Source organism: Opisthocomus hoazin, chromosome 4 (assembly GCF_030867145.1).
Source record: "Opisthocomus hoazin isolate bOpiHoa1 chromosome 4, bOpiHoa1.hap1, whole genome shotgun sequence".
Classification (NCBI taxonomy): Eukaryota; Metazoa; Chordata; class Aves; order Opisthocomiformes; family Opisthocomidae; genus Opisthocomus; species Opisthocomus hoazin.
The window spans coordinates 41658975-41678108 of record NC_134417.1 but is presented as its reverse complement, the minus strand read 5'-3'; the positions used below and the strand labels follow the sequence as shown (position 1 = coordinate 41678108).

The 19134-nt window shown below is 36.4% G+C and overlaps 1 protein-coding gene across 1 annotated transcript; it reads right to left on the bottom strand.

Moving 5' to 3' along the window:
* Nucleotides 1-1054: 1054 nt before the first annotated feature.
* Nucleotides 1055-17778, bottom strand: NME8 (NME/NM23 family member 8). The gene is given in 15 exon segments (XM_075417407.1): nt 1055-1277; nt 1860-2024; nt 2601-2756; nt 3694-3801; nt 4520-4664; nt 5775-5953; nt 7290-7447; nt 9934-10026; nt 11665-11744; nt 13601-13667; nt 14277-14393; nt 15437-15508; nt 16588-16694; nt 17596-17653; nt 17746-17778. Coding segments are annotated over 15 exon segments (1761 nt in total).
* Nucleotides 17779-19134: the final 1356 nt, after the last annotated feature.

Here is a 19134-nt window from a genome sequence, read left to right as displayed (position 1 = left end):
CCAGCCAAGTTAGACTGAGACAGGATACAAATTCACTAGTTTGGCAAGGACATGTATGTCAAGAATAGCTGTTACGTAAGAGCTGACTTTGTATTTTACTTCATCTTATATATTTGACTTGAGTAAATGGACTGGAAAGGACCTTCTAGTTTATTATCCTACCTGGGACAGTAATCGTTAGAAGATGTTTAGGGAAAGGATAACCAAACAGTGCAAATGTTTTTCAGGACCCTGAGGGAACCAGTAGGCCTTAATAGCACTAAGCAGTCTCACCTGACATCCACACCCATACCTTTGGCCAACCAGCCCAGGAGCCCCATTTAAGCTCACACTTGGGCTTAACCCTTGCCTGAGCTCTGTTGCAGGAGTATCTGTCTCTGGGTCTCTTGCCTGTTGTTTCTGACTGGACCCTTGAATGGGTCCTGGACCTGGTTCATTACTTGCTTTGTCTGGGATTGTTAATAGACGTGGCTACCCAGTTCTGCTTGGATGCTGTGGGGCAAGCCCCACCAGTAAGGGCACAGCCTGTGCTGTGGTCATGCTTGGCTCCTGGCTTCTTCTCTCTTGATGAGCATTCCTACACTTGCTGCTGCTCCCTGCCAATGTTGTAGCAGTGCCTCCACTACCTTTCAGCACTTCTCCTTTGTAGGCTCTCTGAACTGGAGGATGTGGTCCACATCACAGTGGATGTGTCATTAGCAGTTTTTTAAGGACTTTCTGTGAGCCTGTTTTTTTAAGGCAGTTATACACAAGATACCTTAAACTCCTGGAACAACTGGAAAAGCACATATCTGTTAAAATGATACAAGAAAAACCACCTACTAAGCATACATAAAGAAATCATTACGAACATCAAACTTCTAGTGTGTATTACTCATCAAATTGATACGCTCTGCAGTATGGCAAAGCTGATAATAAAAAACTGGCTGATAAAAAAAGGAATGGAGTATGAAGGAAAATATGTGTGTATATACAGTCTTAAATGTAGGTGGTTAGGTAGATGAATACATCTAATGACATGAATATAAATTTTCAGAGATTGCATCATAATTGTTCAATCTATATCAATCTCTCCAAATACACACTCAATGCTTCTCAGTGCATGTTCTCTATTAGATGATCCATGAACAGCATTAGACAAAATATCTTGTGTAAAGAGAGCTCAAATTGATTCCGGAGAGGTCTCTTTTGCCACTTCTGGATCGGCCGGACCCATTAGTTGCCTCCACTCTTCCACAGCATTCTCCTTTGTTAAGACCATTATCACTGATGGGCCCCTGTAAAATCGATATAAGGAAGCTCTTACACTATTCTAAGATGCAGGCTTAGCTTTGGCTTCAGAGGTACCATGAAGGGTTACGGTAAACATTACGCTACCTGAAATTTGTTAAACTGTTTAAATTTTAAAATCTGCTTCTGAATATTTTGTTGAAGACAATATCCTCTATTTGAAAGCCAGAAAGATTGTGATGATCCACTATTTGGATATGGACTTTTTGTCTTCAGAAGATTCTCACCCAATAATTTCTGAAGCAAGACAATACATACTGTTTTATCAACAGCTATACAATATTATGAGGAAGATATTTGTCCTACATGAGAAGAACAAGGATTTAATCAGAAATTAGTTCTTTTTTGAGAAAATAATTCCAAAATAATAGTCACTATCCATAAATTTAGAGATAATTATAAATCTTCCTTTTAAAGGAAGAGCAGTCCATGCTAGAAGCCACTAAACTTGCCAAAAAGAGTGACAGGGTATAAAATCCTTAGCCCACTTTGGGAGTAGCAGGTTTTGTTGGCACTGTAAATTGGAAGTATAGTTAACATAACTCAGTAGTGTGTAAGAAGACACTTACTCAGTCATACAGGACACTAACTGTTCAAAAAAGGGTTTTCCTTTGTGGCCCTTATAAAACCGTGCAGCTGTTTCATGAGTTAAAGCTTCTTCTTTGATCTTTGAGATGGTAAATCCAGCATCTTTAACTTTTTGCATAATATCATCCAGGAGAATAACAAGCAAACTCTGTTTTCAAGCGTTACTGAAATAGTTTAGATGCAAAAAAACTCTGGATAGAGGGTTTAAAAAAAGTGGCAGCAAAAATATTTAAGATTAAAAATTGTACATAGTGTACTTTTTACTTTGACCTTTCCTCCTCATTCCCCTTGTCTAATAACAAGTTCAGCCACAGATGGGAATGCATCTAGTTGAGCAATGATCCATTTGAGTCAGTAGAGATACCTATTTGAAATAAGTAACATGAATTCATGAAGCCTCCCTCTCTTTTGACTTAGAAGGGTGCTGTGTGGCTAGCTCACACAAGTGCCTGGCTCTTAAACTGTTTAGCTTAGCTAAGAACTCTCTCACTTCAGTTCACCACCATTCTTGTGAAGAAAGAGTTATAGGCAGCTTAAGAAAAGGAAATGTGATATTTGAGACCTCAAAGTGAATTATGCAAGCTCTGTAAAAGCATTTCTCTACAAGCAAAAACCATTTCAGCGAATCAAAAGAATGCATCTGACATGGAGTACTGCAGTGTCCATTGCTAACATTTTGTAGAAATTACATCTGTAGGCACAGTCCCTAGTTTCCAGATCACTTACCTTTGTGCTCTCTAGCAGCAGCAGGTTTGATTAGTGCCAGTGTGTGCTCCTGAGGGAAGAAGAACTCCAATTCCTTTTGAGCATCATTGGGTGTAGAACTACCATGCAGCTGACCAATAGATGTGTTTTTGACTGCATACTTTGCACGTAAACTAAGAGTCATTAAAAGAGCAAGTTACTTAAAGGAACAGCTGTTTGGAGCTTCGACTATGACTAGACTTCACCCAGTGATTGTAAATTAATATTGATCTGGCAGCTTAAGTGCTTGATGATCTCTCTATAGGAGTAAGAAGCCTTCACTGCCTACAGAAAGAGCAATCAACTTTTTAATTAACCACTTGAAATATGAACATCTTCCCTCCTAACTGTCATCTTGTTATATTTCCAAGATAATAACAGTTCTTGCTTAATGAAACACAGCAGGTAAAATGATACCACAGAAGTTTCTTAGAACAATAAAATAAACAGGTAAAACTAAGATGTTCACTTATAAAATATGTAGAAGAATCTTAGTCACAAATAAAATACAGTACTAATGCAAAGTTTTCATTCAGCTAAGAAAATAAATGCTGTTCTAAAAAATAATGGTGTTATTTCAAGAGAAAATATCAATAATCATGAGATATTACCATTATTTTTTGCACATAGAAAATTAATAACAATATTTCTGTAGACCACAAAGCCTAAAAATTGCTATCCACAGTCACAGTCAACTTAATAGCCAAGTAACCAGTTCATACGACTTTCAGAGTAGGATTATAAAAATGTTATTACAGGTGGATTCTTCCTGTGATATGCGTTTCTAGCAGTTCAGGATTTTTCTCTGACTTTGTATATTCCTTCACGTCAATACCCTTTTTTAAACCCAGCTTTTCATTATGTTTAGTAGACATTATTTCTCAACAAATGCTGTAGTCATTATGTGTAAGACAATACTTCCAAGAAAAGCTTAACAAACTGCAGAAATATATATCAGTTCCCAGACGATGGCACTATAGTTACACCAGTTGGAATGTGGTATTCATTGAGATGAGGAATGTGAAAGTAAATTGGGAGCTGCAAATGATAGTTTACTATTGTAAGTGTTACCTGTTGGGATTTTCCTTCTTAGCCTCTTCAATGGTCTTTGGGCCTAACAAATCTCTCCAGTGTGCTATAGCATTTTCTCGTGTTAGAGCAAGTGCAAGAGTTGGACCGCTGTAAAATGGGAAAACTGTCATTAAAAACATCAAATATTAAGCTCTCTGTAATTTGTAAAAGGAATTTGATTATATATATAGTCCAGGCCAGGAAAATGAGCCCTAGTATTGGAGGATTTAAAAACCCATCTCCATTTAAACGTCTACAGTCTGATAGAACCTTATGGGGCTTAAACGCTAATTTAAATTTCAAAGTTACTGAATGTTAACAGGACAGCAAGAATGTTGTAGAATTGGGTTTATGTCTTTATTAGTAGTCATAAAAATTCTGATCAGTTCCTAAGTTTTGGTATTTGTCCCAGCCATGTCCCAAGTTCATACGAAGGCAATAGTCACTCACAATTTATTTTTCCTCCCCGAGAAATCCAGCATACAGCCTGGATGAAGATTTCAGAACTCTCCTACAGACAACCTAAACACAGCCTTATAGAGCAGAGCTCAACTGTTTTCACCCAGATCAATGGAATGAGCCACTGACTTCAACATCCTACATACAGAAATATGGAGTAGCTAGTGATTTTTATAAATCTGATTCATTTAGCTGCTGTACGTGGGAATTATCTTGTTACCAGCAATTGTCTGGTCCTGTTTCTGAGTTTTACTAAACTCTCAGATACTTGGGTATCTTGTAGCCATGTATTATTCAGGGTAATTATTAATTGTGAAAATTTCAGTCTTTTTTATAGATCCACATACTCATTTTTCATTCAACATACCTGGTCATCTGCTCTAGAAGGACTGGGAAGTAGTCTTGATTTTGATGCTCTTTGTAAAATTCATGTGTCTGCTCTTCAGATAGGATTATTTCTTTCTGCATTGCTATTTTGAAGCCATCGTCCTTTATTCTTTGCATGATAGAATCTGTTTAAAACATTGAAATAATGTCAAATTGCCATCCATTCATTAATTTGCACACTTGCGAAGAAATTACAAGGACTTTTCAATCATAACGTTACATTTTTACAGTTGAATTAATTTCTTAACTGAAGAGCAGAAAACTAATTTAAAGCAACAGCTATAGGGCTTCAGTAGTTGCCTGGACACTCAGAAAGCTGATGCTCACCTTCTCAAGGCTTTCTCTCACTTCAGAAACCTCAATAGGTATTCCTGTCTGAGAAATATGATATGTGTTCTAACACCAAAAGAAGCTCTAAGGATTTTGAATAGGTGAATATTCTTTTGACTAAGTCTTACAAGACCATATGCGTAAGTAAGCAGTGTTTGATGCAAGTCAAAATGACTCTATAATTTCCTATATACGGACTGCAGAACTGCTGCTCTCAGAAACATACTAGATAACAATCAAGAAAATCAATACCCAAGGAGAGGACAAAACGGTAGTTTTGCAGATCTATGTGTATAGGTTATTTCCAGTACAGAGATTCTCAAATTAGAAATAAAGGTGCTATCTAGAATCTAGGAAAAAATGAAAATATATGCCTAAGAAGAAAAGCAAACTTGTTTGGATGGAGCTTCATGCTAGTGGGGTAGATTTTCTGACTTCATCTATAAAAATGTTGTCTGTATAGACCTGTCTTTGCGCAGCATTGCCTTACGCAGCACAGAAAATCCTGGGTCAGATTTGTTTCACCTTGCTATTGATCTACCTTTGACCTGCCGTTCAAGGATAATATCAGCTGCTTTATTGCAGCTGGAATTATGATCTCCTACAGCACACTTTGAAATTGCTAGCTTCTCTGAGAGATCTTCTAAAAACATTCTATCCAAATATACAATCTAAAGACATTCTTGAAAAATCAGGAAAAGGAACAAAACAGCATTGACATTTACATTCTCAAGATATCAAAAACTTTAACCAAGTAACTTTTTTTTCTGGCAAAGATTACTGTCAGCTTAATGCTGCAGAGACAATAGAAAGTAACATTTAGTTAGTAGAGTTAGACTTTTTAAAGTTCAAAATATGAGACTTTTTATATACCTTTGATGGAAAAAGTAGTTATTAACACTTACGTCGTCTTTCCTTTAAGAGAGAAGGTCTAATTAAGGCCAAAGTCTTTTCAACTTTTTGGTCCGTCTTCTTTTTATCAAAATTTGGGAAAAAAAAGGCAAGTTGCCTGCTGGCATCTTCTACACTGTCTTCAACATCGCATATATTTAATATATTCGCAGTTTCCATGATTCCTTCCAACCTAACATGACACAAAATAATACAGTATTTAAGTCACCACATGGATTCTGTTAACAGTTGACTTCCTGAAAATGTACTTTCTTAAAGTTTAGTGAAACATAAGAATAGAATTCCAAACTAAGTTTTTATTAAATTCAGATTCATGGCCAAAGTAGTGTTTCTGAGAAGAGAATTATTAATCTTCTCAAAAAGAGCTTTGTCACGTGCTATGAAAGACAAATCTCAGCCATGCAGCTTTTCTAATTCCCTTCTAGCTTATTCAAAATAGTCTCTCTGTTTCACTAGACAGAATTACCACTGACAAGTGTAGAGCGTGTAATGAAAGATGAATAAAAGGATTGTGCTTAATTCATGTACAGTATGATCATAAAAATGATAGCACTACAGAATTGTCTTTAACAGAGATACTTCTCATTTTTAGTTGTCTGTATTTCTAAGGTTTATTTAGCTATGTAAATACAGTCACTCTTGGCCACTTACAGAAAATGTACTATTCCCCAGTAGTACTAAATTAATGCAGAAAGGGATACAGCAAGCATCAACAAAAATATCAATAATTATGACAATTTTTTTTTTGGAACAAAGTATTTAAATTCATGATGCTTTAAGTAATTCTCATGTAGAAATGTAAAACTTGATCCAATACTTGAGTTTTTGTGAACACTCTCTTTATTGTCTGATGCTGTGTATACAACTATCACCCTTTCTAAAATTGTCTACAAAGATTTGGCATGGGAGAAAAACAGACATTTCAGGATACCGTGGTTATGAACATCTAATCCTTACAATGTTTTTAGGTATCTTGCGGCGGGGGGAGCAAAACCCAAACCCCTCCCACTCGTTTGCTGGCTTTAACAGAGCGGCGCCAGGGAGCAAGCATGCTTCAGGTGTCCCCTACTCTCTCTTGGGACACGTCTACATCTTTCCAGGGTACATAGGAGTAAACATGGGGAAGAGGGCAACCCTCAATGGGCAATGCTGGCAGTCACTGTTTGGGTGAACCAGTATGAAGTGCAATTGCATGGTGTACATCAGCTTTGAAGTACAGCACTATTCCCATCCGTCTGACAACCCATTCAAAGCTAGTTCAGAAAGTGCAAGAGATCAGTGCCCTTTGTGTGTTGTCTTTCCCCAGGAAGCAAGGAGTTCGTGTATTACCCCAGGAGCTGTGATTGCATCTCTAGGGATGGTCTTGTGAAAGATAAGTGAAGAACTCTGCCTGTTCCCTGGACCCTGTGTACAAGGGCATATAAGCATCTGCAAGAATGTGCCTTGATTTGTGGTGTAGTCCGAACACTGTAACTGAATCATATATACACATTTTCACTGTTCTTTACCTGTCTGGCTTCTCAGCCTCAGGCTCATCAGGCGCACTCTCACTCGATTTATGTAGTTCTTTCCAGTGAGGAATAGCATCCGTTGCTGCTTTTTTAGGGATTACCAAAATGTGGCATGGTCCACTCATCATGAATTGAACAAAATCATCAAAATCAGGCTTAAAAACATTAATTTTCCCCTATGAATTGCAGGAATTCTGAGTTTATAATCAGAAATGAAACAATCATCCTTTCCAAAGTAACTCACAATTCCTGTTCTAAAATGGCATTCAATACATTACTCAAAACCCTGTCAAATTGTTTGGGAATTTTTTTTGAGCAGTCATTTGAGACAACAACACTTTAAAATGTCTAAAACAATTAACCAAAGTAAAAGAAGTCATAAAATTACATTAAGCAAATACCACATGTTCTTCCAGGTTAATATGCGAATGACAAGACTGAAGAAAATGAGCTAGAAACTCGATGTGATCAAATGCTGTGCTTGCAGTAGCACATACAGCGTGGCACAAAAAACTGCAATAAAGTTCCAGGCATAATTTTTAAAACTAAAACTCATGTAGCTGGCCACAAATATAGACCCCTGAGATATTTGTGAGATGTTTGCAGGCTTTTCCTTCATTCTTTTTGTTATGTTCTTTTCAATCCTCCAGTTTCAGCCTTCAATTCTATAAATGTATATTTTCATCAGAAAGTAACTTTTGAAGTTATTGTGCATTTTTAATTTTTTTGCCTTGTATGTGACTTTTTTCTTCAATATGGTGAATTTCCTCGAATATCTTGTCTCCTTTTAAATATTTGACTAAATATTTTCTTTACCAATCCTCCTCATCTGAGTGTGTATGGTACATTTTTCCTTTAATAGTACGAGGATGAAATATTGACATGTATGCTTTCAATTCATTGCTTTTCTCTGTCAATTATCTTCATATCTATGCATAAACCTAACCCATTTCACAAGATGAACAAGCTGAAAATAGACAGAATGAATTCAAATACAAAAAACATTTAGTAACGTGCATACAGGGAGTATCTGTACTTTTGTGGCTTCAAAAGTATACTTGCACATGTTAAAGGAAATAGATGCAGCTATTAGATTTGGCTCTCCTGGCTCACCCAGCTTCATCATTAAAAAGAAACAATTTCTGCTTCCAGTTATATCTGAAGGTCTGTTACTTTGAGTCTCCTTTCTGTTATAATATGTAGCCTCCAGACCTTCAGCAAGCTTGCAAAGTATTAAATCAGGAATAATTTTGCCCACTGAGCACGAAGGAATCTATATTCCATATCGTCACTTTAACATAATAATTTTTTGGCTTTGGATTACACTTGAAGAATGGCAAAAAAATGGCTTCTCAATATACCTAGGGCCCTCAGAACCTCTTCCGATAGTTCATAGTAGTTTTGTTATTTTTCCTGTCCTAATGTTGGCTAGGATCTGCTGCGGTGTAGCAGTGCTGTTGTATATCAAACACTGCACGCTTCTTCTCTGTCTTTGTTCCTCCCATGTCTCCCTCTACACCTAACCAGTCTCAAATTTGGTCACTGTTCCCATGAAGATAACTTACTTTTACCTCTATTTCAAAACTGTCTCTGCCTAAACTAGCATCTCAGCTTTGCCATAATGAAGCTCTTCACAATTCCTTACAAGCTCTCCCTGTTAATTCCTTTCTAAACCAGAGTGCAGCCATCTGGTGATTGGTATCAGATTTCTTTTTTCCCTTCTGGCTTCAGTAGGAACAATCTTGTCTCACTCTCATTCATCTGGAATGCCACAGGAACACTTTGCCAGCTTCCTCATTTGATTATACCAACCCTTTCATTATCCCTTCCGTTGGCCCCTGTAATAATATCGAACAAACTAGTTTGCATATAATTCCAGCCTCTGTTTACCTTATGCAGGTCTTAAACAGGAGAAGGTATCAATATTTGCTAAGCAGCTTCATTTTTGTGATTCAGATCCTTCTGTAGAGTGAACTTTAGCTATCATACTGCCAAAGAACTGTACAATATCCACGTGTTAGTTTGCTAGGCCACTGCATTTTATGGTGACCAGCATAATTTCATTGTTTTCTTGAACTTTCTGTCTGTCCTTTGCTATTTGTTGTCCCCTAGTACAGAATAGGGTCAGAAAAATAAATTTCAATGGAGATGCTTTCTCTTTCTGGCTGTGCGTGTGCTTATTCCCAATACTAGCCCATGATAAAAGCTGTAAATAAATAAAAATGTAATATACACAATCACCTACTTTATGGCTGGAAGAGTATGTGTCAGATAGATACATACTGTCATATAGCTGACACAGGATTTTGGTTTTGTGCTACATTTCAGCACATAACAGCCTATGTTTTGGGTTATGACTAAGGGTCATACACATTCTGATAACAGAAAGAACTACAAAATATTTTGGTATTTAATTTGAGTTCAATTTAATTTAGTTGGAATGTTAGAGTGCTGCCAGGCCGTATTTCTATGAGCTGGTAAGAAAAAAACAGAGATGTCTTCTTTTTTCTGTGTAATTAATCCACGTTAATTCAGTTCTTCAACGTACTAAAAATTTACAAGACAGAGATTTGCAAACACATATAGCTACAATGATATGTTTTACCTGTTCCTTTTGTTCAGGTTTTCACTTTGGTTTTACCTGTTCTTTATTCCGGGCATAGAATACTCTAATTTGCTCTTCAGCTAGCATTTTCTCTTCTGCTGCTTCAATGCCAAACCCTGCATCTCTAATCTGCAATTATTCAGTTATTACTCAGTGCCATTTGAAATTGGATATATACAAAATCATGTGTTATTGTAAATCTAAAGATTGATTTTGGAAGCTATCTTAAGTTTAAAATTCTCTGAAATATTCCAAATATAATTGCTACATTTACCTGAAGTTCCAGATTTTTCAAAACACTTCATGAAATTTTGGATTACAATGCCCACTATTTCAACGTTTGTGAAAAATATGGTGCAGTTCAATGTATGTATTAATTCAGTAGTTAACAATCCCTTTTGTATAACATTGAATAAACTCCTTTTAACCATTGTGATTAACATGCAAACACTTCTAAAAAAGTTATCATAAACTATATTATATTATAATCATAGTAGTCATATAAATGTGTGCTCGTCAACAATTTTTGTGTTTGGCTGAACTGCTTGGCTTTAGAAACTGCAAACAAATGAAAATAAAATCTATTCTATGATTATCTATTTTAAGTTACATTATTGCACTAAATTGAAGTATGTGTGGGAGATGCACACTTACACGACCCATATCAAAATTCATAGTCCACTTGTATGAGGTTTATACTGTATACCAATATTTAAACAGCAAAGGCCCTACCCAACTCCAATACTGATCACATACCAATATTAATCTGCTTATCAGGACTCTGCTCTTTAAAAGTCCCTATGATGCTGCTGTGTGTTTCCAGACTGCCTTGACAAGGCGGAGTGTGGAAAGGGTAAGGGCAGACAACTCACAAGGCAGTGCAAAGGCAGAGTCAACTAGCAGCTGCTCAGCTCCAGCTAAATTGCTTTCAAGTACTGCCTGCTTTTTTTACCTTTACTGAGCTTCCTTTCTTTCTGGCCAAGGTAGAGTAATCGCAAAAGCAACCTATACAAAACTCTGATTTTCTTTCCTGCAAAGGTCACTGGCCCTGGCATAACACTTACTAAAATTAGCACATTTTTATGTTGGTGTACAGAGTTATGAGGCATTTTTGTATCAGAAACGGTGAGAAATTCCTGTAACTGAAATGAGCATTACTGTAGTATCATATTCTGGAAGGCAAAAGAACTTTTCTTTCACAGTGTGATGGCTTAAATAAATACTGCATCCTTGGATGCATCTTTGCATATTTTCTGGAATCACATTCTTCACTGCAGGAACAAATACTGCACTACTGACAAGTATTAGTGTACAATTAGTAGTGCACATGAATTAGCCTCATCATCTACACACGTACATATGTGTCTGTGGACACGCTCTGCCACAAGGAGCTGGTTAGTTGATTCATGTGTGCCTGCAACACTTAAAGATGCTGTGTGAAGAATTAACTTTGCCACAATTTCTGGTTCTCGTTTCTATTGCAACATGAGGAAAAAAAGACACTTTTCTGTTTGTAGATTTCACGTGTTGCTGATCAATACAGTAAATGTCATACCTTGCCTAGTGGCATAAAATATTAAAGCAATAATGTCAAACTGTATACTGTATTATTTCAGGTCAAAATTACCTTCCTTTTATCATCCTTAGCAGAGAAGCATTAACAGGTCTTCTTCTAAAGCCTCGGCATAAATTAGGATATACTTAATATTACATCTTGCTACTATGCCTATGCTAAATAGGATGAATGAATCTTCAAATTTTATCTACCTTTTGTTTAATTTCCTCTACGCATCCCTCTAAGACATCATCAGGTTTTATGATTCCAACAGAATATCTGACTGCTTCTTCTGAGAAAGAAAAAAAACCCACATATGTCAATATATTTATCAAAATAAGTACACAACTGAATTTTCCATTACTTACAAGTGGGTTTCTATAAATAATTCTCCATTTTAAAATTGAGATGGCCCAACAGTGATTCCAAAAAATAAGTGAATCCAACACTTCAAGCATGTGTTGGAGTGCAGGACTGTCCTTGGCCATCCCTGGAATCCACATTTCTGATGAACCATTAGGGTTCTGGGCCATATGGTGTAGAAACCACGTGCATGGAACTAGGCATGGTGGAAAAACTGCTAAGACAGGTGCTTTGTCTAGGGAGCTCTGTATGTACAGGATTAGAAATGTGAAAGAAATGACTATTACTAAGAAAAACTGACTAAGTGGAAATCTGTATGAATATTGGAGATTTCCAGTAAAATATAAATTTCTTGTCATAGTAGATGTTTGTTTCCTTAACATTGGGGATGCTGAAATAATTTGCAATGAATAACTGTTGAAGCAACCCATGCTTGTTAACACAGTCTAATGTTTAAAACAAGAGGTGTTCCTGGTTGTAGACAGAGTTACAACATTCATAGCATACAGATCCTTGCAAAGTGACGGAAAGTGGTCAGAGGAGAATTTAAAATACATCTTTCTTTCAGAATCTGAGGTTTACCATAAAGAAATAGCATATAATTCAATCAGATCCCAAACATTACAGAAGAACTTGATAACTCTAACAGAAACACCAGACTACGACTTGTTTCCAGTACTAGAATATGCTCATAGGCACCTACATGCGGTAAGGAAAATATTACCACAAAGTGTTAGTGTATTGTGGCTTCTGAGGGATCCCCCAACCTAAAGCTGAACACAAGCTGAAAACTCTGTTCCCTGATTTTTTTGCACATTTAGGTGCTCTGGATTAGTGCAAAGTCTGTATATAATTGCCAAAGGATTTATAATACTGTACTGCTAGGTCTCAGAGTATTTATAGCGGAGGTCAGGAACATGTCACTTGAACAATACAATAAAGAAGTCATGAAGAGGAAGGAGAATCGACACAACTTAATCTGTGACTGTGGTCGAATGCCTTATCACAGCAAAAAAAAAGCCAAGATAAAGAAGAAGAGAGAGGATGGAGGAGTTTAATCCAACTGAACATTGCAAAATGACCTGCGGTGCACATCTGAAGCTGCAGGAAGCTTCAACAGCTGCAGACAACAATAAAAATACAAAAAAATATAGGTCTTAGCTCATGACAAGTTTGAAAGAAATGATAGAAATGAGACTCACAAGCAGGATTGTGCATACTTTTCAATCTTTTTGGACCCTATCCTACTATCTTGAATTCAAGCTCTTATGCAAGTTTGTTCTTTGCTGCTGATATCTAGTCTGGTGAAAGAGTTAATCAAAAATAATAGAAAATACAAGGCATGCCATTCCTTCAGAGATTAACTCTTCCAGTCTTCACAGGCTGCCCCATCTTGGTGTTTCTGTAGAACATCCAAGAGTTAACAAGCATCATCTCAACAAAAGTTCATAGCTAACACAGGGGACATGTAGAAGTGACTTTCAGGCACTAGTTTTACACAGGAAAATTCCTGGCATGTACCACTGCTGCTATGTGCCAGAGACCCGAATTCCAAAGGTTCCCAAAGAGGGGTGAAAACACTGATGATGACAGTCCAATATCTTAGTTCCTTACAGAAGAAAGCTTCCCCTCAGTTTGTTATCCTCAGTCATAATCTCTTCATGCTATTAGCTCAAAGGAAGGTCTATGGGTGATGGACATACACAACTCTTAATCAGACAGCTAAAAAGACATTTGTTCTTTTTCTTTCTCTTATCATTCCTAAAATAAATAAAATACATTTACCCTCGGGTACATTCTCCTCAACAGTCTCTTCTGATGATTTCTCTTCTAAGAAAACGAGTTATTCTACCTAAGGTAATTGTAAATACAGTACAAGTACATTACCAGTGTGAAGCTAAAGTCACCAAACACAGCTTTCAGGTCTTATACAACAATTTTATCTTCCTGTAGTAACATATTTGCTACCCAGGACCGCAAGCAATTCTACGAAAGACCTTGGGCTAGTTTGATTTTCCTTTACTGAGCTACAATTTGTTAAAAGTTTCCTTTTAGTGTAACCAGAGTTCTTTGGTCTTCACTTTCACTCAAAACACGTAATGAGACATTACTATTTCCCATGTAGTTACTTGTTTCATATGATGTATGCTTACTCAGCTATGTATGAAAGATATTCAGTCCTGAAAGAAAAAAGATGACTAAAACCTTTATGTGCTAGTGACATTTCAGCCGTCTCTCCATTTATTGCATGAATAGGCTAATCTGTAAATTTCTGAAGTTTTTATAAAGTACCTTTCAATGGAAATTTCTAAAAACAACCACTCACATATGTCACTATAGTGTCGAGAAGAAAATTCAAAACAGTATTACATTATGGAAAACGCTATCACAGGCATTGAGAGAAACCATGTAAGTGTAATAAAAATACTCATTTATATTGAAGTATGTGTTTTGCAAGTACCTTGGCACATTCCTTCTGTCCAGCTGCAATTTCCCTCTCTTCTTGCACTAGCTCTGTTATTTTCTTATTTAGAAGAGAAGTGTTTACACCTCTCACTATTGCAATAATTTTGCCATTCTGTAAAGGAGAAAATAACACTCTCAGTGAATTTTCACCACTTAGTTTACATATTAACTTCATTTTTGGAGCATGCTCTGTCTTGCTATGTTTTCCAGCAACAGGCCCCCTTCCTATGCTCACTGAAGTGAATACCACATCTACTACTGCCTCTACTAGTTCAGAATGAACCTTTCTTACTTTTACTTCCTCCCTTCCTTTCCTGTCTCTTTTTCCATAATTATTTCTAGGCTTACTATTGACAGTACAGTCAGAAGTAAACGCAAATATGGATTTTACTAGCTCTTAATTCTGTAATGTGGAGTTTTCTATCTTTTCATTTGTATTATGTTTCAGTGCGTGCTCTACCACACTCAGGAGCACCATAGTGAAGCTAACTACCAGTGATCAAAGACACTGCCAACTTCACTTGGCAGCATTCGGATTCAAACTTGAAAGAGTCCTGAAAGTATTGTTGTTCTTGGCACTTAGTTGCAGGAATTCATATCCTAGCACCCTCAAGTCAAAAAACCCCACTGTCTCCTAAGTGAGCAGTGTTCTACAGTGGAGTCCTAGGAGAACAGTCTTTCTGTACCCATCAAGGAAAAATAATAAATATATGATTCATTGTTACAACTCCTGTGGTGTGAAAAATGCAATTTAATTTTTATCTTAAAAAATGTGAAGTGGCAGAAAATGTAAACTTTTTTTCCCTGAGGGAAGGTGTGCAGAAAATAATCATTTCACTGTAGCCACATGTAGACACTTTATGTGAGGCAACCCTGGAAAACTTATACTGATTTTTCACTGAGTAACTATCAAAACTTGTGGCTAAAACAAATCTTCTGTGGCTGTATGCGCAGCAGCAACAACACAAATGTGCTCCAGAACCACAGATTTAGACATGGGAAACAGCCTCAAGTAAACAACATCTGATGATATGATCCTATGTGCTGTAAAATGTAAAGATATGATTTATACAGCTTCACATTTCTTCTTCATCTGCTGAAAATTTAATGCAAAACTAGGCAGCACATTAAAAGGCACTGATGTGATGTACTTACAACACAAAAAAGAAACACAGGTTCACATTTATTCCTAAACAGTCGCAGAGTTGGAATGCTGTCAGTCTCTTCCTCAAATCAGATGAAAAATATTATTTACTTACGGAAATGTGCGTATGTGTTCATGCATGTGTGTGTGTGTGTATATATATTTATATATATATATATATGTAAAAAACCCTTTTTGCCTGCAAGAAAACTGCAGTCATATATTTTTGTGTTATACACTCAAACTGCAGTCTTAAATACAGCTAGCAGTCCTTATGGCACTTGCTGGTGATGAAGAAAGAACTGGTTTGGTAACATGAGATTGGCCTCCCGTTGTATTACAGCAGCTAATCACGGAAAAATACCTTATCCTAATAGTCTTTTCCTATGTAGGTTATAATAACATACAGAAGTGAGGAAGCAGTGGATGCCGTCTTGGCAGAAGAGATTTTTCACTGTATTAAGTTCTTTGTGACGTGGTCAACTCTATGAAAGCATTGGAGATAATCTCTGAACGTAACTGCCTACTTTTCTGTGTATGAACAATACAAGTATTTTCTGCAAAAAAGGTTTAATCAGACAATTGAAAGCTTTCAGTGAAAAAGGATGACCTTGGTCAACATCTGGGAGGAACTGAATCCGTGAAAGAAATTTATGTACTTTAAATATGATGTATACCTCTTATTTTATGCTGCTAGCATAGAGAAATATTTTTATTGCTATGGTTTTCTGATAATTTATTTTTCCATTCCCCATTTTTGGTCTCTTAAAAATGAAATACAAGGGAATATTTGGGAAAAAGGTGTAACCGCATTTTTCAGGGATGTAGGAATTTTAAATGTGATAATCAATTATGTACAGGCTTAAAACGAAAAATCATATAGTCTGGCTTTTGAATGTGTCTGCAATCTCGTCAAGGAAAAGAGAAGTTGTGGGATGTCAGCTCTGTTTCTATCACAGCAGCTTCCATATTTATTACTATTTCTAATCTGTCTCTCAACAGTCTTATGAGGAGGTATGAAGAAGAAGAGGCAACCAGGCTGAAATTATGACCACACAGTATAAGGACAGTAAAAAGAAAGCTTTGTATATGCAGACAGGTAAAACGATTAAAAGATTTAAAAAAAAGTAAATGAAGTTCCATACAGAATTTACATCCTTACCACTGCAAAATGTAGCACATCATCTTCACCAAACTCGGTCTTCAGTTTTCTGAATAAATTCACCACAGCTTTGCAAGGACCACACCAAGCTTGATACACATCTATCACTAAAATGTAATAGTTTGGAATTACAGACAGCTGACCTGTAGAACTTATAAAATTAGACATATTGATGAGTGTATTGGAACAGTACTGGAATGGCATTCAGTCCTCTCCTAGTCAATGAATGCGTCACGAATACATCAAGGTATTCAGTGGCTACCTCATGGTTTCCTCTTTTATCTCAATTACTTTGGACATCAACAACCTACTTCAGAATACTATTTGAGATGATTAATCCAAACTGCTGCATTTCTCTCATATTCCTTTTCCTTTTAATTATTCTCTTTGTTTTCCCACTGTTGGTTTTCAGTCTTATCTAGATCTTTATTCCATAGGATTTTTGCCTGCGTGAACCCATGCAGATAATTTCTCTCCCATTACTACTACTCTGTAGACACAATCCCATTACAGATTTGTTCCTTCTACCCAAATACAATTCCTAGGAGACCTCGGAGACGTTGTTATTGGACTGAGCGAACAGAAAACTGGGGGTAATATACGATAGAACACACACTCTCAAGAAAGCTGACCGACTAACTGCTAAGTACAACAGTATTAATTTAGTCTGTACCAGATTTTAGGGAAAAACTTCCACAGAAGTGTGCTACCTCCTACTATGCAGAATACCGTATTGGAAAGGTATTTTCTAAACATCGATCTATAGCAGTACATAAAATAATGGATATTACGATTTGTGATGAGTATTTATTTATCAGAAAAGACAGTATATCTTCATAAACACCATATGTACATTTATAAACATATTAGCATAATATTTCTTTAAAAGACAATGTGGCACTAGTCTTCTAGTTTTATGACAGGTATCTATGAACTATATGATATACAAGTATGTAAAACTGTAAATGCCTTCATGAGAGATAAATAGAAAATAGCAACGATTAGTACCTACTATGCCTTTTGTCAGCATCATTTCATCCCACTGATTTTGATTGGTTATTATAGCCTGAAGTAAAAAGAATTGACATTTTAACATCTTAAAAAGGCAGAAAAAAATCCATTAATCTCTAGAATTGTTCAAGGAATTAGGATTTATACCTGGAGCTGAATATCTTCCTTCTTGCCTGCCATTTCCCTGTGATTACAGGAAACATATCAAAATAGGAATCACATTTAACGGTTTTTTAAAAGAATGTGACATGCAGAACTGATTTATATGGTTTTCAACAAAACTCTGCCTTCTGATTCCTTTAAAAATGAACTCAGCTGAAATCCGTATAACAATGGCAGTTAATACCCCATGTCAGAAGTCTGTGGAGCAATGTACAACTCATTTGCAAAACCCACATGGCACAGGAAACAGAATAAAATCTAGTTTCTTAATCTCTTAGGGTCTTCAAAATATTTTGGGCTCAACAATTTCTTGGCCTCAACATTTTTTCGGCCTCAACAGTTTTTCAAGCTTATAATTACTCAGTTCAGAATGGCCACAGGGAGCTTGGATGGAATGACAGCTGCTGTCACAGTGGACCATTTTAAAAAAATATTGATTAAAGATCTTCAACTCTTATGACATCAAATCAGGCTTCCTGTCTTCTGGGATACATGAACAGCAATGGCTTACTTGTGTCACCTAACTAAACTCCCAAACTGAATACTGGTGCATTCATCATTCTTTCATTCATGAAATACATTTTTTGTCGTCCCCCCCTTTTTTAAATAGATAATTAACTATGAACTTAGCAGAAAAACTATCTTAATTAAGTTACATACTTGGATGAAGTTTGACTTCAGCTTCTAAATGGAGCTTGACTAAATAACAAATGTTATCACTGGATTAGAAGCTAGAGCGGAAGTTTATAAATGTCTTTATAGTCTTTGTCTTGGGGAAAATGAAAGTGTCACCACGAATGTCACCTCCGCTGGCACTGATATATGGCAAGTCAACCAGCAAATATGATGAGAGTGTGAACTATCCTGGCATTCCCACTGGAGCTGTTCCCTTTAGATTACAGACTGAGGCATAGTGGCCAAAGTGAGAACTCTTGCCCTGATGCTTGTTTCATGTTTAATCTAAAAATATTATTAAGGAATAAGCTTTTAAATACAAGCTTTCTTCAAATCATTTAAACCAAGTAGCAAGACAGAGTCATTAGCATGGCATTAAATTCAGTCCATTGAAGACTCTGAGGAGATGATACTAACTACTGAAACTCTAGGAAACTGACAGATGAAAATACGTCGTATTAGTAGGAAATCTTCAGCTAAAGAACTTGTCTTTCATTGTTACCTAATGTCACTGAACAATAAGAATCAATATGTACTGCAAGACTAGGTCTACACAACATATACCACATTCCTCACAATGGGCTACACTTCCCAATCCGTTTGTACGTGCTCCCCAGTTAAAAATTCTCAGATGCCAAATGAAAGCCCTGCAGAACAGACACATGGTATGTATGCAAATACACAAACATACATGTTAAT